Source organism: Nansenia antarctica (assembly GCF_963989245.1).
Source record: "Nansenia antarctica genome assembly, chromosome: 2".
NCBI lineage: Eukaryota > Metazoa > Chordata > Actinopteri > Argentiniformes > Microstomatidae > Nansenia > Nansenia antarctica.
Window position 1 is genome coordinate 55,048,102 of NC_137675.1, and position 25,852 is coordinate 55,073,953.

Genomic DNA, 25,852 nt, shown 5'->3' on the forward strand with positions numbered 1-25,852 from the left:
CATATCAGGCCATGATGCCAGTGTCAGGACTAAAGAAGGCACAACCCTGGTGATGTGAATGGAGGCTACAGCAGGACATACACCATCTCATGTTTAAAGCTTCATCTTTTGGTCACTCTGCTGTGTATTTGTTCGAATGTATTGTATTTGTATCTACAGGTATGTACGCATTTTTTGTGTGTGGTATGAAGACATGAAAACATTTTGGATTCGATTTAGATGCACCCTGTCTTCATTGCCAAATGTACCGTCCTAAGTAAGTCCATTCCATCCGTCATCTTAATCTTTTGGCAGTCTTCACCACTGTGGGGGCGTGGGTCAAGGTGCCGAGAGGGAGGTACAGTATGATACATGGGAAGAATCCATCATCAAAGATAAGTTTCTTCCCTCCAACGGTCAGGCGTAGGTCCAACTCCTCCTAAGCCGAGGCCCGGTAGCTGACTCTGGGAGTAAGGTAGGTACTCAGTGACGATGACATTGACCCAGGACTGCCGGTTCACACCGTGGAGCTGGACAGCTTAGCCCATCCCAACTCCTCGTAGACACTGGTCACCTGCCAGTAGACAGCAGCCAGCAGCTTAGACCACGCCACCGCCACCTCTGGGGTGAAGTGGTCAGGGAAGTCCTCACCCAGCACCTCCAGGATAACCCCGTTCAGGATCTGGGACAGAAAGAGCGGGAACATTTGGATGTTTCATGTTGCTGTGAGGAACATGGTGGATGCAACGAATAGAAACCACAAGGGGATTCAATAAAACCTCTTTTTAAATATTGGATGTGATTGTCAAGGTGTGTGTGTGTGTGTGTGTGTGTGTGTGAGTGTATGTGTGTGTGTGGGTGTGTCTGTGTGTGTATGGGGGTTTAATCCCTGTGCCCGATGTGGAAGCTTTGTCAGGAGATCGTTGCCTTGTTGTTCCTCACCTTGAAGTACACAGGATCCACCTTGTGTCTGAGTGCGTGGGACTTGCCCACCAGCTTCAGCACAGAGACCAACTTGTCATCGTCGTGGATGTTCTCCACCAGGGTGTTGATGGCGTTCATGACCCTGCTAGCGTGCTTCCTGAACTGGGCACTGCTCTCCATCTCCTCAGGGTCCTCCATATGCCCGAACTGGCTGAAGTACTGCTTGGAGGAGGGGAAGTTCACAAAGAGCCTGTGGAGGAGAAGAGTGGGAGACATGACCAGCTGCTCCTAATCTCACTGCCCTTTAGCCTCCACCCATGTTAATCCTCAGAAGCCAGGTGTATTTCTTGGACTGGCGAGATATCATAAGTAAACATAATTTGAAGGTGCGGACTGCTACGGAGCATATTTTCCCTTTTAATGTTTAACTTCCATCTAGGTACTGTGGTTTGTACTTTGTTTACTTACTAGTGGGCAAGGAAAGGAATGTGCAGTCCAAATACCAATGCATTACTTTCAGCTGATTATAGAGCAATCAATCAGTCTATCAGATATACTGCACACAGACAGCCAACCTAGGCAAGGCAAGGCAAGTTTATTTTTTATAGCACATTTCATACAACAGGGGCAATTCAAAGTGCTTTACATACATTATTTAAAAATACAGCAAGAGGAGCATAAGAAAATAAAAATTACAATGAATAAAAGCAAATATAAGAAGTAAATAGATAAAACATTTAAAAAGACAACAGTTAATGGAAAAAAGACATTGATAGAAGTGTTTGTGTGCAAAACATGAAGGCTTTTAGCTTAGATTTAAATATTTTAAGGGTTTGGGCCTGTTTGATTTCTTCAGGGAGTTTGTTCCAGGAGCATGCAGCAGCATGACTGAAAGCTGCTGCACCGTGTGTAGGCAACAATTCTGGTATGACATTTCACCCTATTTCACCCTCAAGCTATAGACCCTGCAGTATGTGAACATCAGAGTATTTCGGTGGCTACTACCGTAGTATGTTCTCTACATGGTGAATAGAACAGTGTTCTGTAGGGTGCTCCTTCTCAGAGACCTGTTGGCCCAGGTGTTTGGTCTCAGTGGTTGACAGTTGGACTAGATAAAAGCCATCTAGTTGGACTAGATCCCCCCCCGCTTCACAAAGCTCCCTTTCATCTCCCTCACCCTTCGCCGTATGATTGGCAGGCTAACAGTGAAGTGCTCTAATGAGCTCAAGATCGTTAAGTCTCGGCTCCTGTAATTACACGGTGAAATGAAAGGAGCTGAATGCCAGGGCCTATGCGGGCTGCAGTGACTTCATCTGGTGCCTCTCACTAGCTCACACCTTCTGGCGTGCCAGGGTTGGGGATGTGATCATCGATGCTCATCGTCACAGGGGAATAGGAACGCCTCATGTTTTGTTCGATTATTATATAATCCGCTGGTATTTTGAATGTTGCATAATTTCTGTCCTTCATATTTGCTGACCTCTTTTCTCGTATATATCTCTAAACACATTATCGACATGCCCCTCAAACCACCCCACCACACAGCTAAATCTCTGCAACACTGTGTACTGAACCGACTGTAATGATCAGCAGGTCCTCTACTACTACTGGTCATTTCACCGGACGTAAAAACTGCCACAGAGAGCATTGTGAGAGCCAGAGCCACAGACCCCCTACAGAGACCGGGACAGATCTAACACAGCTGTCCGTCTGTATCCATTCCAGATGTCCCAGCCCCCTCTCCTTCAGTTCAAACTCCTAACAGATAAGGAAAGCTACGGTGTTTACATTGCGTCTATATGAAAGTGCATGGCCAGAGGCAGCTTTTGAGAGAGAACTGTTGCTTCCACTCTGCACCTGTGAAATCAAACTAGAGTCGGAAGACAGAGAAGCGGAGGGGGGTCTCTGTAATATTTCATCCTCTTTGCTATTGGTGGTGGGTGGTCTATGCCGGTGTTAATTCAGTTAACTACAGATCAGTCATTAAAGGCAGTAACTCTGCAGATACACTGTTTCAGTCATAAATAGTAAGAAAAAAAACAAAAAAAAACTGTCTGGCCCTATCTGTAATTACATGACCCGTGGTTGCATATAAATAGACTCATTAGGCATTTATAGTCACTGAGTGTAATCCTCTCCTTGTCTATGCTATGAGAGTGGCTCAAGAGCTTGTTTCGGAGAAGAAAGTGCCCCATTTCGGAGAAAATTCCACGTTGATCTTTAAAGATCAACACAGTGGGCATTAGGCAACCAAGCACAAACCAAGTCTAGGAAGTCAACTTTATTTTTGAGACCATTCAACGAGGAGAATTTGTCATGGTCTTATCGTCAGCCCATATTCCTGGGATTCCTGGGGTTCTTAAGGCCTAATGGAATGTGCAGGGAAGACATAACAGCTGGGGCATGACCTGCATTTAAAAAGATGCCCCACATAAAAGGAAGAAATGCCAATGGCCGACGGGTCATGACATGTAGACTAGGTGAAAAGCTGTGCTGTCTCAGGCTGTTTGTCACAAAATAACAGTAGCAGAGGACATGTGCTGCGTGACGTCAGAGGCTGCTACAACTCCTGATGGGAGTGTACCGTCGGAGCGAAAGGTAGCAGGGACGTGTATGTATCAACACCACTGTATTTACTCAAGAAAGCCTCAGATGAGACCTGGCTCTACTGCACAAACAGTACTAACTAAGCAGTCGGCGATGTCACAACTGTGCCCCAAGACTTAATAAGTATAAACCTAAAGCCACCTAGCCACCTCTAGATGCTTTAGAATAAAGACCCCCAATGTATGCCTACACTCTTAGAAAGTACAAGCTGTTTGTTTGTACCAAAAAGGGTTTTTCATTTCTCCCTGGTTCTTTGTAGAACCCTTTTATAATGGTCTTATGTATAACCCGAGGGATTACAGGGATCATGGCATAGAAACCTTAGTTTGTTCTATTTGATAGTCTAAACTAAAGAACCTTCAATGGTTCTGTTTGATAATCTAAGAATCCTTTCATAGTAAGATAGATATTTTCTTTCTAATTAGTAGTAGTGGCCTAGCTTCAGAAGGACAATTTCACAGGAAAAATAGAACTCATATTAAAAGTGTACTGACACAAATAATAGGGAGTGTTTCTGAGGCTTGACCGCTGTACTTTATGGATCTCAACGAGGCCTAGGAGACATCTAGGAGACAGGCCTAGGAGACAGGCCTAGGAGACAGACTTTAAGGTCCAATGCATCAGGTCAGCAAGCCCTGCTGGATGTGAAATATGACCTGCTTGCTCAGGGAGGGAGCACCTATCAGAGCCAAAGCTGTCAGCAGGTGAGATGGATTGAGCTGCACTGTAATGCCTCTGCTATTTACAACCCAAAAACTATGTCTTCAGAGAGGGAAAGGGCTGGGTTTTCCTAGATGCTCTAGGCTAGGAGCGATGCATACACTGATACTGAAACGGCGCACGCACTGTACAAGTCGATCATCATGTGATATTCGACCATGGGACGACGTTCACCTTTTCAGGAGCGACATTTTTGTGTTCCCCTTTTGCAATACATAATTTATGAGGAACATTACGGTTGGAATCCTAACGTCAACATTCAGATTGTAATCCTAACGTCAATGCCAGATCATTGTCACACCCAACTATTGCAACACTGTTTAGCACACGTTCAGAGAAAGATCCTGTACATCGGTCATGCAGACGCCACTTACGTCACAACAATGTAACAGAGTAGCAGAGGCAAAATGAAGGCAAGAAGCCGTGTGCTAAATTCAGCTTTAATTGAAGGATAGCAGCTCTGAACAATACTACTGAGAGATGATACCAAGAGTTACGCTCCCCGTGGTGGCTGCAGCTGTTACCGCTGTTCTAGTAGGGACTGCAATCTCCAGCTGTGTGTGTTTGTGTGTGTGTACACATTTGTGTGTTTGTGTGTGTTTGTTTGTACATTTGCAGGTGTGTGTGTGTGTGTGTGTGTGTGTGTGTGTGTGCGCGTGTGTGTGCGTGTCAATCTCCAGCTGTGTGTGTGTTTGTGTTTGAGTGTGTGTGTATGTGTGTGTATGCATGTGTGTGTGTGTGTGTGTGTGTGTGTGTGTGTGAGAGAGAGAGGGACATAGAAAGTGAGAGAAAGCAAGTAAGAAACATGTGTGATGAACAAGTAGGATAGTCAATAGGAAGTTACACATCCATTGTCACCTGTTGACACTGACAACTTATACAACAGGATATATAGAACAAATGGTGTGTCAGCAAATCCTGGAGGATCATCAAAGATCCCAGCCACCCCAACGACAGTCTGTTTGAACCGATGCCGTCCAAAAGGTGAAGCCTCTTTCGGAGCCTTAGGGCCAAAACTCAGAGGCTAACCAACAGCTTCTTCCCCCAGGTGATCAGGCTCATGAACAAGCCCACTGTAGACAATTGACTATCATCCCCAAGCTCATCCCATGTATACGGACTACATAAACCTTAAGCTCACTGCCACTTTACTACTGAACTATCTATTTTATTACTAGTTGTACTGCTAATTGTATCCTGTTTTATTTGTCACTTATGTCCTGTACTATTGTCAAGTTTTTATCGTGAATTATGCCTATTGCCTTATTGTCTGCAAATCATCTCGATACTGCTAATTGTATCCTGTCTTACTTGTCACTTATGTCCTGTACTCTTGTCACTTTTTTATCTTGAATTATGCCTATTGCCTTATTGTCTTGTACTGCAATGCCAGGAACCAAAGCTTAAGAATTTTGTGAATTTTCATTTGTGTAATGTGACGCAACAATACATCTTGAAACTTGAAACTTATCCATAGCTTTCAAGGCAGTTAGATACGTAACAGTAAGACTGTTTTTGTGTACTGTCTGTCTGTCTGTCTATCTGTTAGCACCTGGTATTGTCTCCTGGCTTACAATACATCTATTCTGTGTTGCTCAGACAACTTTGACATTTGAGATGTCAAAGATGAGAACAAGATAAAGATGACATAAAGTATACCTGATGAGTATGGCCACCCCGACGTCATCGCAGTTCTCGTAGACTTTGGCCCAGGTGTCCTGGATCATCTCCCTCTCCCTCTCTGACATTGTGTCTGGCCGCTCCGGCCGCTCTCCCTCTCCCTGCACCCTCTCCATCCCAGAGTCCAGTATGGTGCAGCGCTGCACGAGACCTGAAGACAGAAGTGATGAGTCCCACAAGAACCCAACACCCACCCTGCTGCTTTTGTTGACACTGTTTCTCTCCCACGTTCACCTTCTGCTTCTCCTCTCTTGCTGAGAGAGCCTGTGATGCCCTTCCTGAGCCTGAGTGAGTGAGTGAGTGAGTGAGAGAGTAAGTGAGTAGGGAACAGACTAAAAAGCAAGAGGAAGAGAGTGCACACTGAGTGAGGAGGAGCCACTCTCCTCTCTCTTTCACACACCCCCCCCTTTCTCTTCCCTCCCTTCCCTGCATCTAGCCATCTCTCATGCATAACACATAGTATTCAGTATGTTCTGACAGAACACATCAAACATGTACCGTGCATGCCTAGGTTGCAGTTCTGTGCTAATGTGTGTGCATACGAGTATGCTTGATAAGGGAAATCAAGCATTCAGAATTTTTTTGGGGTGTGATATGAATGTTATCGGCATCAGACGAAGGACTTCAAATAATGTAGATAAAAGCAGAGGATGGGCCGTGATAAAAGGAAATTGCTCAACAGCACACGGTCTGTCAGAAATGTCAGTTCTTTTCAGTTGTCAGCCTACTGTTGACAACCAAACTGTAAAGACAAGAGATCCTAATCTGTACACAGGATTTTATTTTTCACATCCACACCCAGGCTGGAATCTCAGCGTTGTAGTGTTGTGCTTTTCAAAACTCTGACATTTCTTGGCTGTTTAGGAAAGAAAATGTTATCTCCAAAAAGAGATCTCCCGAGGCGACGGCTCATCCTCCTTTCATTAGCCTTTGTGATAGATAGTGCTTTATTGGCAGGCACAGTCGTGGATGTGGTATTGTAGTTAGTAGTTAGTCATCTTATCTCATGGTCTCTGTCTTCACTTGCTTTGTCTGAACTCCATGGGGGGTTGGGCTTGTAATTATCAAGAGATGTGTAGATAGGATGTAAAGTGGGTTATATTGTGGTGAAAAAACTGAGACCACAGAGATTTCAAAGCTTGAGGTGACACCTCACATTCAACACCTTGATTTGAGAAGTGCAATTTCTGTAACAGATCCCCCACCATGTGCATAGTCGAGTTAATTATTATCTATGACTTGATAACTGGGGAACATTAGGAGCTGTCCAGTCAAAGGGTTTTTCGTTTTGAGAGGGAGATGTTTTGTTAAATATAAACTTAACAGAATTTAGAATAGATAGATTTGTTGGGTAGTAGCCTAAAGCCCATATTGATAATTACGATTGATTACGATTTGATAAAAACGATTACCTTATTGTTTCTTTTAAATTAGTTTTAATAGCTCTTACCTCTATGGAAGTCGGATTTCAGTTGCTTCACAGCGGGTTTACCCTAAATGAAAGTACTTGAATCAAACTTGATTGTTACACTCGAGTCTTATTGATGAGAGAACTTCCTATCCCACGTAATATATTGTAACGACCCTGGCCTGTGTAAGGCCCGTTAGCAGCTCCGCCAAGGGATCTAACTCTTCGCTACAATATGTATTGGAGCTGAGAGATAACAGTAACTACAGACGTTTTTATGGATTGTCTAAACTAGTGTAGGCTAAGGGGTAGGAGACGAGTTTCATGAGGCCAGCATTAATCACAGCAGTCATATATATATACGGCTCTGAGTCACAGTTTATGGACATGACAAGGGCAATGCAATGCAATGGTGACATCTTGAGGATATTTTGAGTAGGGACGAAAATGCATTGAACACCCAACACATCACATGACATCAACTTCTTGCATTAATTAATACAGCAATTTACGAGCAAAGGCAGAACAATTTTCGCATTTTGTGTGTGATTGTGTAGGATAACTAGGAAGGACTAACGTGTGAGTAGACTCAGACTCTTTCTAATTAATTGAACAGCAAAACTGCATTCATTGGTGGTGTGTAATTCATGTGTGTGGACGAAATATTGAACTGTACACACTGTACAAATACATCAAGACAGGATAATAAATGGTCTCTGACTGGTCTCCTAATTCACGAGATTTCTTGGCTGTTTCCCTCACAGATATGTGATAGATAGATAGATAGATAGATAGATAGATAGATAGATAGATAGATAGATAGATAGATAGATAGATAGATAGATAGATAGATAGGTAGATAGTGCTTTATTGAGATGTCAAAGCTTGAGGTGACACCTCACATTCAACACCTTGATTTGAGAAGTGCAATTTCTGAAACAGATCCCCCACCATATGTGTATAGTCGAGTTAATTATTATCTAGGACTTGATAAACTGGGAAACATTAGGAGCTGTCCAGACAATGTTTTTGTTTTGTTTTGACAGGGAGAGGTTTTATTAAATATAAACTTAAAGCCTTGAATAGATAGATTTTTGTGTAGTAAAGCCCATATTGATAAGATCACTTTCTCGATTATTTTATTTGTTTTAATTCGATTTCAGTTTCTATGGTAATCCACAAGTGTCGACTCAGACTCTTTCTAATCAATTGAACAGCAAAACGGCATTCATTAGTGGTGTGTAATTAATGTGTGTGGACGAAATGCTGAACTGAAACACACCAAGACAGGATACTCCTTTCCCCTATAATAAGAATGGTCTCTGACTGGTCTCTTGAGTCACGAGAGTTGAATTCGAGCTGGAACTGAGGCTGCGTTCGTAAATTCGCTCTAGAAATGTGATCAGCACTCATTGGAATGCCTCTTGTCCAATCAATTTACATGGCCTCTTTATGACGTCGAACCCAGTGTGCGCTCCGGCGTTCTCAGAGCGAATTTACGAACGCAGCCTGAATCAATCCGATCTGACTCACTGGAGCCTGAACACCAGCGTGTGTCCTCGCACCAGCAGGCAGGCACCAGTCAACTACAGCTAGCTATCTACTGTTCAACCGATCTTTGTAGTTTTAACTGTAAGAAAATACCAGAAAAAAGCAGCTCATGGTACGCTAAACATAGCTCGTTTTTTTTTCAACGTCTGCATTTTCCCCGCATCTCTAATTCTGGAGCCTTCGTAAGAACGGCAGTTGGGCTTAGCTACAGTAGCTAGCTAGCTGTCATCTGTCAACATAGCCTGCTAACCTGATACCAGTTACAGCTACACTTAGCAAGAATGAACGTCGCAAAGAGTGGTTATCGGGTCTTCTCTGCCAACTCCACCGCATCGTGTACAGAACTAGCAAAGAAGATAACGGAGTAAGTATGTATTCCTGGTTATGGATGTGTATAATATCATTATTATGGTCGGACCAAGCTACTCAGCTAACGTTCCCACGCATACATGACTGGTAGGTAGATGTTGGTATTAACTAGATGTCATTCTATTCTAGTCCGTCTCTAGCTCTGGACTGGTTAGTGACTTGGTGCACCTGCTGTTCCTCGTGTTGACATGTAGCGGCTCTAGATAGGGGGTCTAGATAGATCATTGTCATGGTCGAGCTATCTGTTATCAGTGACGTTGAACAGTTGTGCCTGGGAACCAGTCTCTGGGAACACTTAAACACTTCTTCCTTCCTATGGCTGCCCGAAGTGGGAATCAGTGACCGTGAATCAGTTACAAAGTATACTTTCGCCTGCATTGTAAACTGTCTGTCTGCCTGGCATTGGCCACTGTCCTGCTTGAAGAAGACACAAAGTTCTTTCATCCCTCATACTGGTTTGTCATGTGTGTTTTTTGGGGTCTTTTTTTGTCTTTTTTTTTTTTACAGACGACTTGGAGTTGAATTGGGGAAGTCAGTGGTCTATCAAGAGTCCAATAGAGGTAAGTTGAAACCCTGTCTCTCACTCATGATACTTGGCAAACAATGTTGACACCTTAGGCCTACAGCATTGTTCAACAGTACAGTATTTGCTTAATAAAGGGGCCATCTGGAATTCAAACAACAACAAAGGCTCTCCCTGCCATTTGGTAAACAGCTGAGGGGGCTGAAGGGGCTGATGTAACTACTCTCAAATTCATAGATGGAGCTAATGGATTCAGGGACTAACCACCCATCCATCCATGAGATCAAAATGATAATTGTATCCATCTTTTGAAGCTATACAGTGTTTTGTTACTTTACATTGTTTACAAACAAAAGAGTAAAACAAGTGAATGAGGCGTGTATACATTTATTCTTCAATAATCAATTCATATATATCATTAATAAAAAATTCCAAAACGTGTACAAATCCCCTTTAAAATGTGACAGTAATGGCTTGTGAGACGCCTGAAGTGTGACGCCCCATAGACATAAACAAACAGAGCGATTGGAGAATCAGTTTAAAAGTAGTACATTTTTAACAACTTGCACACATTTGTGTATGAATAATTCACTTTGTGTTCCCATAAAAGAGACCAGGGTGGACGTGAAAGAATCTGTCCGTGGCCAAACTATCTTCATCATCCAGACCATACCTCGGTGAGTGGACAGAAATGTGTGGTCTCCATGTCTAGACTAGGATCTGTCCGCGCTACTTTCTCAAAAGTAATCAATCTGTCGTAGAAAGAGCATTCACATAGCCACATCAAAAACTAAGTAAGTAGTTGACAAATGTCAATGCAGAGTACATTTACCCACATATAATTAGTGCCGTGTGGTCCACACGCCGTAAATCAGGCACCGTTGAAAAGGCAGCCCATAGAGTGGTATTTATAGTACTCATCTTCTCTTTCATCTGACTTGGGCACAAGGCAAAGCTGTAGTACTTGGGCTGCACTGCACCCCTGCTGGACAGTTTCTCATTTGCCATGAGCGTGGTGCAGTTGCAGTGATTGATATTGTGATTCTTTTCCAGTCATCATATAAGGATCGAATACATTGAGCGGTTATACAGTTGGTGCACTTACATATGATGAGGACGGTAGATATGAGTTGAAGGTGAAGGTGACAAAGGAACACAGATTGAGTGTGAACTTTTTTCTTTGTCTTTTCTTTATTTCTGTCATCAACCAGAGATGTCAACACAGCCATCATGGAGCTGCTGGTCATGGCCTATGCACTCAAGACCTCCTGTGCAAAGAACATCATCGGGGTTATTCCCTACTTCCCCTACAGCAAGCAGTGCAAGATGAGAAAGAGGGGCTCCATCGTGTGCAAGCTGCTGGCATCTATGCTGGCCAAAGCAGGTCAAGAGTCTGCATTGCTCAAGCAACATTTTAAGCAATATCTACTTTGCTAGAAGGACGAGGAAATTACAACCCTCTTCTTTCTCCTACCAGGTTTAACTCACATCATCACCATGGATTTACACCAGAAGGAGATTCAGGGCTTTTTCAGTTTCCCAGTGGACAACCTGCGCGCCTCCCCCTTCCTGCTGCAATACATCCAGGAGGAGGTAAACATGACCCTGTAGTTGCCAGTATGTGCTGTGTTTTGTACACATTGTCTTGTACACATTGTCTTGTACACATTGTCTTGTACACATTGTGTCTTGTATTGTGTAAGTGTTCCTTCTTCTAGCACGACGACTGCCAATGGCTCCAGGCCTGGGCATAGATTACTTTTTCCTGCTGTGACTGGTGGATAGATGATTCACTTACTTAGTAAAAATGTTAGTCAAATGTATTTGTTGTAAGTCGCTTTGGACAAAGTCTTCTGCTAAATGCCAAACATGTAACATTTAAAAAATGTATTGTGATGTTAGGAGAGAGCGTTTATTTGAAATGTGGCCTCCTGTTCTTTCCTTTTCAGATCCCAGATTACAGAAACGCCATCATTGTTGCAAAGTCCCCATCGGCTGCTAAGAGGTAATGTACCATTCCCACACAGTGACCCTGGAGTGGGATAATCTGCTTACGAACAGTGTGGAGTTGTGTGGAGTCTACATCTCTCCAGTGGATTGTTGCCGGTGTGTTCCAGGGCTCAGTCTTACGCGGAGCGGCTGCGTCTGGGCCTGGCGGTGATGCACGGAGAGGCCCAGTGCTCCGAGTCAGACATGGCAGACGGACGTCACTCTCCGCCCTGCGTCCGCAACACCTCGGGACACCCTGGGCTGGAGCTGCCATGTAAGATGCCCTGTAGCCCCCCCCTGCCCCCGGAGTGCTCTTTTAGTAGCGTCTCTTTTAGCTTTGTAGGTATAGTCTTAATCTGCCCCCCCCCCCTGCATTGGCCAAAGTAGAAATGTTATCCTTCTTTATAGCTTATAGCTAATGCAGGTGCCCTAGGTTTACCAAGGTTACGTAGTTTGAACAGTCGTATGTAAAATGTCGGTGTAAATATTTTAGTCTTTGAATCATTTCAGTAATTTATTTCAAACACCTCACATGTGTTTGAAATAAATGACTGAAATGATTCAAAGACTAAAATATTTACACCGCACAAAACATTCACAGCCAAATCCTCCTCATATAGGTCTGAACACTAACAGCTTCATAACAGTGATTCTGCCACAACTCTTTTAACACCATCGATTCTCTCAGACGATCTTTGATTTTGTGTAATTGCACATTTTAACCCTACAAACACACTGCCTTTACTAATGTTGCAACCAAGTTAGCCTGAGCTCAGTACAGTGCCATTGTGTAAGCACAAAGGGAAGAGTAGGCATTGATACCAGTATGTCTTTTAATGGCTTGCCTCTCTGAATTTTCTGAAGAATATTTTAGATATAAGAACCGTTTGTCCTTTTTTTCCATTTTGAGTGGATGACACTAACATGATTTTGGCATATGTATTTCAACACATTTGCTCACTACAGTACATTCATGGTAAGGCAGTTAAAAACAGTTCAGTCTGATGAAAATATGATCAGACTTCCTGTGCTTTGTGTCTTTGGCAAATGACTCAGTATGTATCATGCCCAGTTGGCTGTGCCCCCCACCCCTCCAGCTTTAGTGTTGTTAATAACATTTGTATTTTTGCTTAATTTCTTGTCCTTGACTTTAAAAATCCCTCCTATTGTAAACATGGGTCAGTTGCAACTGGTAGTGTTTCAAACTGTCCCACACATTCCTTCAATTCTACAAGACTTTAGTCCTAGAATATATATTTTGTATATGATTGTTCAGTAAAGTACAGTAACACAGCTGAGTAACACAAATGTAACCTGACGAAGGAAAGGGGATTTTCCAAGTCTTGGCGTCATGTCTTTGTCATGTCAAGTCTCTGTGGATGTGTGTTAACATGGTGTTTATTTGTTGGTAATAGCAGGCAAACAACAAGCTCCGTTCCCTGGCATAGAGCTCCCAAGTACGACCGTAAAACTTGATTTGCCTTTGATCGCAAACTGGTTCCTCTCCAAATGGTTCCTCAATGCGTGCATGTAGTGATCAAGGTTTTTTTTTCCGACGCATCTTGCCAAAGCACTGTCTGGAGTATAGGGGTTTTCTGCTGTTATGGAAGGAAAGCCTAATACTTAACGGGCCAAGTCAAGTTTATGGTTATCATAATCATGCATATCATTCCTAAATTCAGTCAGGACATAGAACATAAGTTTGATTTACAGTAATTGAGTGAAATGACACGTCTCCAGTGTTCCGTTGTCAAGGGCAGATACTCCAGAGTGTGCTCCAAGATGGTCAAAAAGCCCTTCTCTGTTAGTTGCTTTGTTCGAGAATCTTTAAAATCATCTGTGAAAACGGAACCATTTCAGAGATCCATGTTTTTTATTTTCATCCGGACTCATCTTGCCAATCAACACGTCATGCTTCCCCCTTTCCCTGAAGACCTCTGATTAACATAGGGCTTTCATGCATGTTCTGATAACAGCTACCGTAAGCATGCCTTTGAAACATTTTCTAGGAAGAGGAAACAGAGGGTGTTTGTAATTCTCGTCATTAAAACACTTGTTGAACCATTGGTTCGAGATAGGGTGGGTTGGTACATGCAGTGTTTCCCCTACCATTGCCTTAGGGGGGCGGCCCGCCCTCCCAACGGAACCCCCCGCCCCCCCAAGAAAGAGGAATTATTACTGACGGAGACACCAAACATCTGACAAGCAGGCTAAAATATGCGCGTTTTTTAAACGCACCCAACCCGAATCTGGCGAGTGGCAAGCCCATAGGCTTGTTGGTAACGTTAGTCCGCCGTAGTCTTGCATAGCCAGACCTATCTCCACATTTCGCGCTGTGCCAGCGCTGGAGAATAATACAAGATTTTGCGCTAGTGTGCGCGCAAGGCGCGAGAGTTTTTGCCGGCTGTGATGTCTGCAGATAGAAAGTAAGCAAGTTGAAACGTTAGCAAATATAATTGCTGAGTGTTCTGACAGAGAAAGTTGGTTAAAATTGGTCGTTATTATCGTGACTAGAAAGTGTCTGACTATAGTTCCATAGTGTAAATAGTGTCAAAGAACTAGCAAGCTAGCTAGCTCAGAGGTGATGAGATGAGCTAGTCTCCTTGCACACTTGCCAGCTAAAGAGCTAACTGGAGGCACTTTATTATTTTACTTAAAGTAGATATACTATCTTTCTTATTCTGCTAGTGTTGGGCTTCATGGTAATACCATAATGGCATATTTACATATTTACAAAGGTGGACGACATCAGCAGCACCTTTTCCCCCCCACCTCTCCCTCCTCCTACTAACGATGCTAACACCCCTTCCAAACTCTCTCCTCGACACTCGGTCTCGGGCTTGTCATCTTTCCCCCCCCTCTCCCCTGATGAGACTCTCACACTTATCACATCAAAGCGGGCAACCACATGCCCTCTTGATCCCACCCCCTCCCCTCTTCTCCAATCCATTTCCACCGACATCCTTCCTTACCTTACCACCCTAATCAACTCCTCCCTATCCACAGGATCTGTCCCAGCGGCCTTCAAAATAGCCAGAGTCAAGCCCCTCCTCAAGAAACCTACCCTTGACCCTTCATCTGTCCACAATTACAGACCTGTATCCCTTCTCTCCTTCCCTTCCAAAACCCTTGAACGCGCGGCATCTAAACAACTGACTGACTATCTCCGGAAGATGGAACACTTAGACCCCCACCAATCCGGCTTCAAGGCTGGGCACTCCACTGAGACTGCGCTCCTTGCTGTCACAGAAGCCCTCCACTCTGCCCAAGCTTCCTCCCTCTCCTCTGTTCTCATTCTCCTTGACCTGTCTGCTGCCTTCGACACAGTCAATCACCAGATCCTTCTCTCCATCCTCTCAGAACTGGGCATCTCTGGCACCGCACACTCCTGGTTTTCTTCCTACCTGGCGGGCCGCTCCTACCAGGTGACCTGGAGAGAATCGCTGTCTTCTCCACGAACCCTCTCCACTGGGGTACCCCAGGGTTCTGTCCTAGGGCCCCTACTTTTCTCTCTCTACACCAAGTCTCTTGGCTCGGTAACCTCTTCAAATGGGCTCTCCTACCACAGCTACGCAGACGACACTCAACTCTTCCTGTCCTTCCCCCCGTCTGATGTACACGTGGCAACCCGTATCTCTGCATGTCTCGCTGACATTTCAACTTGGATGGCTGACCACCATCTCAAGCTCAATCTTAACAAGACCGAGCTCCTCTTCATCCCCGGGAAAGCCTGCCCTCTCCAAGACTTCTCTATCACAGTGGAGAACTCTACTGTAACCCCCTCCCTGACAGCCAAGAATCTTGGAGTGATCCTGGATAACCGACTATCCTGTGCGGAAAACATTGCAGCAACGGCTCGCTCCTGCAGATTCTTCCTCTACAACATCAGAAGGATACGACCATTCCTTACCAGAGAGGCAGCGCAACTCTTGACCCAGGCACTGGTCATCTCCCGCCTGGATTACTGCAACGTACTCTTGGCTGGTCTCCCCGCCTACGCCATTAGACCTCTGCAGCTCATCCAGAACGCTGCTGCACGTCTGGTATTCAACCTCCCCAAATACTCTCATGTCACCCCTCTCCTTCGCACCCTGCACTGGCTCCTGGTAGCAGCTCGCATCCGATTCAAGACCCTGGTGCTTGCATATCAGGCAGCTAAAGGGACAGCCCCTGCCTACCTAAAGGAAATGGTAACCCCCCAAACTCCAGCCCGCTCACTCCGCTCCTCCACCTCGGCTGGCCGACTGGCCCCACCACCTCTGCACAGCAGTCGTGCTGCCCGATCACGTCTCTTCACAACTCTGGCTCCCCGCTGGTGGAATGAGCTCCCCACGGCTGTCAGAACGGCAGAGTCACTACCCATCTTCCGTCGTAGACTGAAGACCCACCTCTTCAGGTTACACCTTAACTGCTCCTCCTGAGACATCTTCTGCCCCTCAGCACTACGTCTCCTAAAGACGTCCGCTTTCCCCTCTACTGTGTCCCTAAGAACTTCTATCGCCCCCTTTGTACTGCTTCTCTGTTCCTCCAGTATAAAAAAAATAAAATAAAAATAAAATAAAAAGGTTTTAGAAAAAGGTGGTAGAAGAAGGTTTCTCCTTCTATCAGTGGCCCCGGGCCTGAGCTAGATTACTCTTCCTGCCACGAATGGTGGACTGATGATTCACATGCTTAGCATCCAAATGTATTGATTGTATGTCGCTTTGGAATAAGGCGTCTGCTAAATGCCAAAATGTAAATGTAAAATGTACAGTACATGGACAGTTGATTGAAGCATTGGAAATGTCAGTTTTTTATAGTTGGACATACACATTTTTTTCAGGTGAGAGAGTAAATTCAAAATGACATTATCTGACTGGATTGCCCACAGCAATCCAATATTCAATTATAATTATGTTATAAATTGATATGGATATTAGATTATAAATACTCTGGCTGTTTTGTTTACCTTTTGGTTGACAGCAAAAGGGAGAGAGGAGGATAGGGAGGGAGAGAAGGAGAGAGAGCAGGATGGTGTCGGCTCGCCACAACCAGGTGAGAAAGTGGACAGGTAGTCAATACCACATAAGTAAGTAGCCTTGAGAACCGATGGTTCTGGAGCCTAATGGCCCATAGGGCAGGAGCCTATCTCCTGTTTCCGTAGCGTGAGGCGGCTTAATGTACAAGTACACCCCTGGACATGACGCTGGTATGAGGCAGGGTCTTACCCCCTGGGGGGGGTCCATGCCACGGTCCATGCCACCCCCCCAAGGCAGCAAACCTAGGGGAAACACTGACATGGTTTCCTTGTGTGCTGTGGTTGGTGTGCTCACTGAAGGTCAAGAGTCTTTGCTGCATATGCTGTGTGCTATGTTTAGAGTGGTGCTGTTCATGCAGTGCAGAGCAGTGGGCTGCTGTGTTGATAATGTTCATAGCACAGCCAATAGCCCTAGGCGTACCGTGTTGCAAATGGATTCCTTCATTGTTGGTGCTGGCTGCGCAAGGCGACCTTGTAGTTGACATTGCTAAAATGCTCAATCAGATCTTAAGGCTGTTCAACTCTTTAACACTCATAGAGCCAAGTGTATCACCAATATTTAGGCCTACAGAGACGTAATAATCACTTTCACTAAGAAAAATGAAAACATTCTTGGTGCCTGAAAAGCTGCGTATGTTCCATTGCTCAATGCTGCTTATAGGATTTGACTGCCGAGTGGTCTGATGTGATGCCGTGTGAAGAAGGCATGTGTTTCAGGCATGCTCCTACCTCTGCCCCCTGCTGCTCTCTCTCTAGCCCCCCCTCCCCCCCCATCTCAATCAGCCTCCACCTCGGCAGGCTGATTGGTGACAAGCTGTCTGATTGTGTGTGCTTGTTACTGTTCTAACCCTTTGACTGACAGCAATAATGTTCACCAGGAAACAAACCTGGAACATTAGTGTGATTACCTCATGAGTGCTCGTCAACCTCTGTCGTTGATGGATGTAATGAGAGACAGGGTTGTGTGTGTTATTGCTGGATTATGCAAACTGTTGCCAAATGTCTGCAGTGCACACGACAAAGCTCTGAACAGACATTGTGTCGTGGAGGCAATTAAGATATTGTTCCTCTGATTTGCTTGATCGAAAAAAAGGCCTGTCATTTTTGATTTTGCATGGCATGTGTTGTAATGAGTTTGGCATTCAGTTAAATCTTAGAAGGTTAGGTGGGGTATAATGGGGAATACTGATAGAAGTTTTAACAGTTACATGTCTCACTTTTAATAAGACAGTTTTACAAATGTAACCTTGTACCAAGACAGAGAGCCATTGAAAATTAGGGAAATCAGCCCTTCGTTTGAGACTGTAAAATTGTGACAATTTAGTGTATTGATTTGATTGACTCGTTTTTTATTTATTTATTTTTTTACGATTCATACTTTTGTAAACCATCTTACCCAATCTATTCTGAGATTTACATTGATTGGTCTTGGTCTATGGACACTGTCTCTCTGTAGAAGTCAACTAGTTTGTTCTTCCTTCCTACAGTAATGATGGCCAAGGAGAAGCCCCCTATTACTGTAGTGGGAGATGTGGGAGGAAGGATCGCCATCATTGTTGTAAGAAACTTCCTCTCTGTTTCATTTGCTTGTTGGTTTATCCTCAAATGTTTTTCTGAAATGCATGAAACACCAACGATGTCATTGTCCTCTTTTTTAGTTATTAACCACAGTTCTACAGTCTTAAAGTGATTGATAAAGGAACCAATTGTAGGCCGATCTGTGTGTTGGTAAGTAAGTACAATATAATATTGTACAAAATGAAATTAAAAAAGACACTAAACCTATGCGCGCTGCTCTTCTCTTTTCCCAGGATGACATCATAGACGACGTGCAGGACTTTGTGGCGGCAGCAGAGATCCTGAAGGAGAGAGGAGCCTACAAGATCTACATCATGGCCACGCACGGCCTGCTGTCTGCCGACGCCCCGCGGCTTATAGAGGAGTCGGCCATCGACGAGGTAAAGGCAGCAGCTGCGGCCCTCTGTGTGCAGTCACTAGGATTTATTATCATAGTGTCTCATATGGGGAAGCAGCCAGTTCCTCATCACAGAAGCTGTTCAATGGATTTATTATGTCCCAAAGAAACAGCAGTTGCATTATCTATGAAGTGCCTGTATGATAGAAGGTGCTGTAGACGGATGCATTCATTCATTATGAATGGAGGAAGTGTAACCTTTACAACCAGAGCCCGTGATCGGAGCGGAGTGCGGATTGATGGTAGTTTGACAGGAGCGCGGAGGGACCTTCTCTCCCGCTCCAGTTCTGCTCCAGTACGGTCACTCCGCTCACGTGCTCTGGTTTCCGGCCAGCCCACAGACAGGTCGGTGAAGTCAGTGAGTGGTGTTTGACCCTGTGTGTTTTCCTGTCGGCCCCAGGTGGTGGTGACTAACACCGTCCCTCACGAGGTGCAGAAGCTCCAGTGCCCCAAGATCAAGACCGTTGACGTCAGCATGATCCTGGCCGAGGCCATCCGCCGCATCCACAACGGGGAGTCCATGGCCTACCTGTTCCGCAACATCACGGTGGACGACTAGGGAGGGAGATAGGGTTGAGTCAGGGCTGGAGGGGAGGCGTTTGGACAGAGGGGGGCAGGGGTTCCTCTCTCCCTCTCTCTCTCTCCTCTCTCTCTCCACATGGTTCCTGTTCTAGTTCGTATGAGGAGGAGGCTCGAAGGCTCAAAACACCCCAACTTATCAGCTCTTACAAAGCCAATGAAACTGTACTTCCATCAGCTTTTAGTGTCCGAAACATAACTTGCTAACTTGTTTGTTAAAAGTAAGAAAAGAAACGAAAAAGTGAGGGAATATTAAAGTGTTCATACATAATTAACATGCATACTTGCGGGCCAGTTACAGTACATTGTGTTCTTTTTCTGTTATTTATGAAATGTATTTATATACATTTTTTTTTATCTCGACACGCTTACAGATGTTGGAGGGAATTGTTACCGCATTATTTTACTGTTCTCCCGGTTCGCCCAGCTTAATAAACGGTGAGGTGTGTTTCATGTTACGATTTTAATATTTGCTTTGTCTGAGCATTGCCGTTCTGTGAGGAGGAGGGCCACGTCTTACTGTCTTACTGTCTGTCTGTTCACATTATTTATTCATCTATCCAATACCAGCACTTATTGCTTAAAGCAATTGTACTGTGACTGCTTTGCATATACTGTAGATGAGAGGTGGGGGGGGGGGGTGTGCTGATACCATTCAAAATGGCTGGTGCAAAACACACTTTAGTGCAAGGCCAAGGGAGCTGAAGTACCAGTGGTTCCCAAATGTTGTTGTGCTGTGAACCACCTACGTTCTGTAGAATCTCAAGGCCATGTTACTCGCCTCAACATAGTTTTGCCACCCAAGGCGCCCTCCCAGCCATCTGCAGCACCATTTGGGAAAAATTCATAAACTGCCTTAGTTCATTGTGTTAGTCTGGTCAGTCGACTGTGCATCTCTCGATGTAGCATTTGACATGCTATACCCCCATGGATTGTTTGTACCGTGGCTGTTCTGGATGGATATAATGTTTGACATTAAAAGGATATATGACAACACCTGCGTCTGAGTTAGGCTGGCCCCTTGTATACTCTCTTGTGTCCTGTGTTGTTTCTCTATCGACATTCAACAAGATTGAATGATGAACAGTAGAGAATACTGTCTGTTTCTTGAGCTGCTCCTGAGCATATTATGTCGTATCAGTGTTGGTGTTCAATACATATAGTGTGCCCTATGAGTAGATGTATTCAAACTGACGCCCAAGGGAAGTTGTCCCTTTATGCCGTTTGAGCTTTATGCTCAGGGAGAGGCCAATAGAAATATGGGGAAGACCCCTTAAATGCTCTACTTTCTGTGCCTACTTTGTCTGGTACAATGAAGGCTGTGGATGTTAAATGTCTTGCGTTCCGTTCAGCCGATGTTTTTTCTTTACCGTTTTCTGTTGATGTCCAGTCCCCTCATTCTGTATGTGATGTGCCAATTGTCTGAACAACTAGTCCTTGGGGATTGGTGGGTACAAGAAAAGGTGACCTGTCTCTGACAGAAATAACTGTTGCTATGCCAACATGGTCTACGTCTTCCAGTCACACATTGATCTCTTAATCCCCATGTCTGCTCCCGGTCTGGCCGAACACTGTAGGTGGGTGTATGTAAACCTCTGTTGTTGGTCTGTGCAGCATTTTCATTTCGGAACAGAAAATAAAAAACGTTGGCTAGATTTATGTCTTGTCTATTTTATTCCCCCCTGCATGACTGATGGTCATGGTACGGTATGATAAATGATGATAAACAATGAGTTTACCTTGTATGGAATATGTCTTCTCTTGTTTTTAAATGAATGCATCAGTTGTTGAGTTTTCTTAGGGTCTCTTAGGCTTTTGTCAGGGGAGTGACAGATTGATGGATGAGCTTTTGTTTAGACTTGGATGCTGTAGAGTCTAGGGTCTCATATGTCATACTGTACGCAGCATATCCTGTTTCTCACCATGAATACTTCCCTCACGATAAAGTTTACAATAGATTTAAGCAGAAGTTCTCATCCATAAATCTTTCGTCAGATAAACACATTTAATTCCTCTTGTCACTTCAGTGTTGCTTGTCTAGTGAAACAAAGACAACTGCCTCTGAGGCGCTGTGGATCCCAGGGATATCGCTCCGTGATAAGATCAACACTTCCCCACGTTTACTGTAAGTGCATTCTGAACATGTTCACTAGCATTACAAGTAAGAAAAACACATTCAGAAAACAATTCTAGTGTGGTACATGTTTTGATCAGAGGACATTTATGCTTTAGTTCTGATTTTTCAAGTTTGTTTATTGAAGTATCTCTGCCAATACAACCCAGTACAGTTACACAGTGTAGTCATGTTAAAGACACAGAGATGACTCAGATGGAGTCAGGGACCCTTTACTTGTTCCAAACTTCTCAGGTTTCTATCCACCACTGAGGAGCTTAGACCAAGTCTAGGGGCAGAGACAGGCAGAGAAACGCCGGTAGTAGTAGCAGCAGTAATAGACATGTTGGTAGGGAGAGACATGGTATGACAGTACATCACTTCATCTCAGCATTGCAAAATCATTATGTTGAATATACAGTCTCTGAAAATGTACTCTGTACTCCAAACCTGTTCTACATTGTTCTTGAAGTGAAAGCTCCCTCCAGGAGGGTGGTAAGAGTGGTACTCACCTCCTCAGTGTAGGCCTCTGTCCCTGTCCCTGGGAGAGCCAGGTGAGTGTGTGAAGTGGGCATGGCAGAGGGAGAGAAGGCTCTGTGTGTTTTAACAGGACGTAAAGAGGAACTAGAGAGCCGCCGATCATACTGTATGTCACTTCCTTGTCTGAGTGGTGGAGACAATGAAGCTTGTCTCTGTGCTCGTCTGGAAAGGGGAAACTGTTTGTGCGTGTGTGAGTGTGTGTGTGTGTGTGTGTGTGTGTGTGTGTGTGTGTGTGTGTTGTGTTCTGGAGGCCATGTGCTTGTGCTCTAAGTGGGTAAATAAGCCTTAATGCTGTAGCAGACAAACAACAAACGCCACATCTGTTCATTCACTTTTATAAACTTGAGGGAGAGAGATTGTTACCATGGAGACGTTACTCTTTCATAAGTCTCAGATGCTGAATCTGACATTCTGTATCCAGACATTGTGTATCGTGTGGGTGCTATTGCAATATAAATATAAATAGCTAGAACTCGTTTTGAGAGAGAATGTCAAACTCAAGCCTTTTTTTATACGGAACAAGAGCCAGGTTCCCTTCAGAATGTGTTTTTTTCGTCACTGGTCCTATCAATGGTATGAGCATTGGAGGAACAAGTTAACATCCTGCTCTGCAGCACTGACAGACAATGGTCTTTTGTCTGACACAGTGTGTGAGGTTTTCCTGTGTGAGATAGTTTTACATCCCTAGGTTATCTTGTTTCTTAACTCGTTTCCCCATAGACTTTGGGCACGTACTGTGCAGTATGTATTGTGCCTGCCCAGTGACCATGCATACCATTGTTTGTGATAAAGGCTAGCAATGTTTATGAGATACCACTAGAGGGCAGTGTGAGACAGTCAAAAACTACAACAGATAGCAGAGATGTCCTCCCGAGATCACCATGTTTTTTTTTTTGATTGATTGAAAACTTTATTAGAAGATTTGCAGAAGTAGGTACATGAAAGTACATATTACATACAAGGTCAACTAACAGGATAAAAACCCAAGAAAGCCACTGGCTTATTTCAATTGGGGTCCTTGATTCTCAATTCATCGTTAAACAGGGTGTGTTTGTAGTGTTTTGAATGGGTAGAAATATACCTCATATTTCTATTAAACACATTTCAGAGTAAATCTGTGTATTACCTACAGAATTGGTCTGGAGAGACATTGGCTGAGGCTTTAAACATGTATGTGTTTGGCCTTAATGAGCTTGGAGTGAAGATGTTAGTGATTTTTGCATGCTTTAAATGTGATAATTGCGCGCTTTAATACCAGCTCCTAATTATGAATCAAATTATGTGTGTCTGTTGCATAACAGATGAGGCCACCATTAATGATTGTGAGTAATAGTATTTTATTTTCCATGAATGAACGTTATTTACAATAAGTAATAAAACAATCACATATTGTTTATACTGATACTGCAAGGTGAATAGCAATCATTTTAATTCTCCATAATCTCAAGGATGTATTTACCAAAACATATATACACTTCAAATGTCCATTATGATCACATTTAGCAAAACTTAAAAACAGAAATATCACAGCAAAATAATGTTATTATAACTCAAAAGTGCATATGAATATTGCCAAGCAACAATTTGGTATGCTAAGCAAACATAAAGATATGTCCAATCTTCTTTTAATGGTATGCATTTCTCACTTCTCACAAAAGCTCTGATGTGTAGTGTGCAGCAATACCGTACATTTTATGACTCATATACTTTACATTCAGCCTGCGCACAATTGACTACAACTGTCAAATACTGTAGTAGGAAACTCATTGCCACTTATGCACTGTCACTGTAAATATTTTAAAAATGACAGACAATGGCATTTACGTCGTTTAGCGTCCTCGCACTTCACTAATTTCACTGTCCGACACACTAGTTCAGGGCTCTCCTCGGCTCCGTCGTCTCCGTGGGGTGGCATTTATCATCTTCATTCAGTGTCTGCTCCTTCACCACAGTCAGTGTCTCTCTCCTGCTCTACTTTAGTGGAGATAACATGGTGGTGATAGTTAGGCTTGACGGCCGACTGAAGTGGTGACAAACCCCAACTTAGTCTTTAGCAGCAGCAGCAGCAGCAGCAGGAGGAGCATTTAACACTGTGTCTGTGACACAGAACCAGCCTCTACCCCCATCCCACCAGTCTTTCTGACCCTTGGTCTCTCTCTCCCTCTCTCTCTCTCTCTCTCTCTCTCTGTCAATCCCTCCTTCTCTTCCCGGACCCCTCCAGCCCCCATCTCAGCATTTAGGAGATGATGCAGCTGTTGGCCTTGTTCATGGGGGGCCGGTTGTTGCCGTCCTTGGGGAAGGTCTCCCGGCGTCTCCTCAGGGCGGGGCTCAGCCGGCTGGGCAGGTGGGCCTGCTGGAGCAGCTCTCGGAACACCTCGATCACGTTGTCGTTGTCCTTGGCCGAGGCCTCCAGGAAGCTGTTGTTCCAGTCCTGCTCCACGGTGGCCAGCACGTCCTCCCCGGACACCCGGCGCTCGGCGCCCCGCCGGTCCGTCTTGTTGCCCACCACCACGATGGGTGTGAACTTGTCCTCCTTGACCTCCAGGATCTCCTCCCGCAGGCTCTTGACGGCCTCCAGCGAGGCGGGGTCGTCCACGGCGTAGACCAGGGCGAAGGCGTCGCTGTTCTGGATGGAGAGCTTGCGCATGGCGGGGAAGGAGTAGCTGCCGCTGGTGTCCATGATGTGGATGGTGACCTTGACCCCGCCCACCTCGTACTCCTTGCTGTGCAGCTCCTCCACGGTGCGCCGGTGCTTGGGCTCGAAGGTGTCCAGCAGGAAGCGGCGGATCAGAGCCGTCTTTCCCACCCCGGCGGCGCCCAGGAACACCAGACGCACCTCCGTCTTCTCCTTCACTTCCAGAGACATTCTTCCACTGTCTTCACTGTCTTCCTCAGCGACTGAGTCGTGGGCTCTCTTCTTCTTCTTGTGGATCTTCTTCCTTTTTTCCCTGGTTGAAGACCGGCAACGGTTCGACCTGCTGTTGATGTAGAGTCTAGTAAAGTCTTTTGGCACTTTTTAGACGATGGAGAAGTTGGAGAGCTCTGCTGCTGCTGCAGCTTGCAGGAGTGTGGTGCTGGAGCGTGCGGAGAGGGCTAGTGTGGTAAGCTTGGAGCACTCTGCGTTAGATAGCAGGTGTATCTGTGGAAGTCTGCCTGCCCGTGCTTCCTATTTATGGGTTTTTCAATCACACAGACACAATGCCCTCTCTGGCTCCCAGCCAATCGGGAGAGGGAAGAGTCTCTTTGGGGGAACTCGCAGCAGCCAATGAAAAGGGCTCATGCAAATGAATTAAAAGGAATTGAGCGAGAGCTCCGGGGGAGGTGATGGATAGGAGCGCACTGCACACTGTGTGTGCAAGGAGACTGCCTTGTTTGCATTAAGATTAATTCTCAGGTATATACCCTTGACTGTATTTGCTGATAAGACCATTGTCATAAAAATAGAGTGTTCTAGCTGCTTTATCTGTTGGAAGGATAGCAGTGTTCTAATTTACACAGGATGTTTGTCTTTAGTGGCCGTATAGAATACATGTAGTCGAAATGAAAAGGGGCTAATTGTGCTTTATATGTTTAGTAGTACAGTATTTTTTATGACCTTCTACTACAACCTCACACTGACCATGAAGTGGAGGTAGTTAACCAATAACCACTCATTACTGACATAACACTCAAGCCAGTTTATGAAAAGCTCAACTTTTAATGCAGACGCTCAGAATTAAAAGCGCTGACGAAGAAACCGCGCACAGAACTGAGCTTACAATGTGGTGTGTGTGTGTTCATTTGTGTGTTGTACAATGTGTGATACTTACCAATAACCTTGTGCTGGCTGGCTGGTGCCGCATCATAACAAACTAACCCATTGATATGAAATACCATAC

The 25,852-nt window shown here is 44.6% G+C and overlaps 3 protein-coding genes across 4 annotated transcripts; 1 reads left to right on the top strand and 2 right to left on the bottom strand.

Annotated features, from left to right (window-relative positions):
* Positions 1–214: 214 nt before the first annotated feature.
* Positions 215–6,026, bottom strand: LOC308149689 (cytoglobin-1-like; the record flags this gene model as incomplete). The annotated part of the gene is made up of 3 exons (XM_080522590.1): positions 215–661; positions 922–1,153; positions 5,890–6,026. 3 exons carry the CDS (start codon positions 6,024–6,026, stop codon positions 497–499), a joined length of 534 nt encoding a protein of 177 aa, XP_080378716.1. The 3' UTR covers positions 215–496.
* A 2,878-nt stretch (positions 6,027–8,904) lies between these two features.
* On the top strand, positions 8,905–20,242 carry prpsap1 (phosphoribosyl pyrophosphate synthetase-associated protein 1). 2 transcript variants are annotated; one of them, XM_080523881.1, is made up of 10 exons: positions 8,905–9,233; positions 9,746–9,798; positions 10,372–10,438; positions 10,973–11,145; positions 11,239–11,354; positions 11,711–11,766; positions 11,879–12,024; positions 18,255–18,325; positions 18,579–18,725; positions 19,143–20,242. In XM_080523881.1, the coding sequence occupies exons 1-10, from the start codon at positions 9,151–9,153 to the stop codon at positions 19,299–19,301; spliced, it is 1,071 nt and encodes a 356-aa protein (XP_080380007.1). In that variant the 5' UTR covers positions 8,905–9,150; the 3' UTR covers positions 19,302–20,242. The 2 variants fall into 2 exon arrangements, with proteins under 2 accessions (XP_080380007.1, XP_080380008.1); XM_080523882.1 differs by having other exon boundaries at positions 9,128–9,237.
* Positions 20,243–24,210: 3,968 nt separating this feature from the next.
* Positions 24,211–24,840, bottom strand: LOC308151980 (GTP-binding protein Rhes-like; the record flags this gene model as incomplete). Its single annotated transcript, XM_080524884.1, has 1 exon — positions 24,211–24,840. The coding sequence occupies one exon, from the start codon at positions 24,838–24,840 to the stop codon at positions 24,211–24,213; it is 630 nt and encodes a 209-aa protein (XP_080381010.1).
* Between the last annotated feature and the right edge of the window lie 1,012 nt (positions 24,841–25,852).

Bases quoted from the DNA above. Each gene is read 5' to 3' on its own strand.
- prpsap1 (XM_080523881.1), top strand. From the start codon at position 9,151: ATGAACGTCGCAAAGAGTGGTTATCGGGTCTTCTCTGCCAACTCCACC. The intron at 12,025-18,254 runs GTAAGATGCCCT...TCCTTCCTACAG, and splicing joins CCCTGGGCTGGAGCTGCCAT to TAATGATGGCCAAGGAGAAG. The intron at 18,726-19,142 runs GTAAAGGCAGCA...TGTCGGCCCCAG, and splicing joins AGGAGTCGGCCATCGACGAG to GTGGTGGTGACTAACACCGT.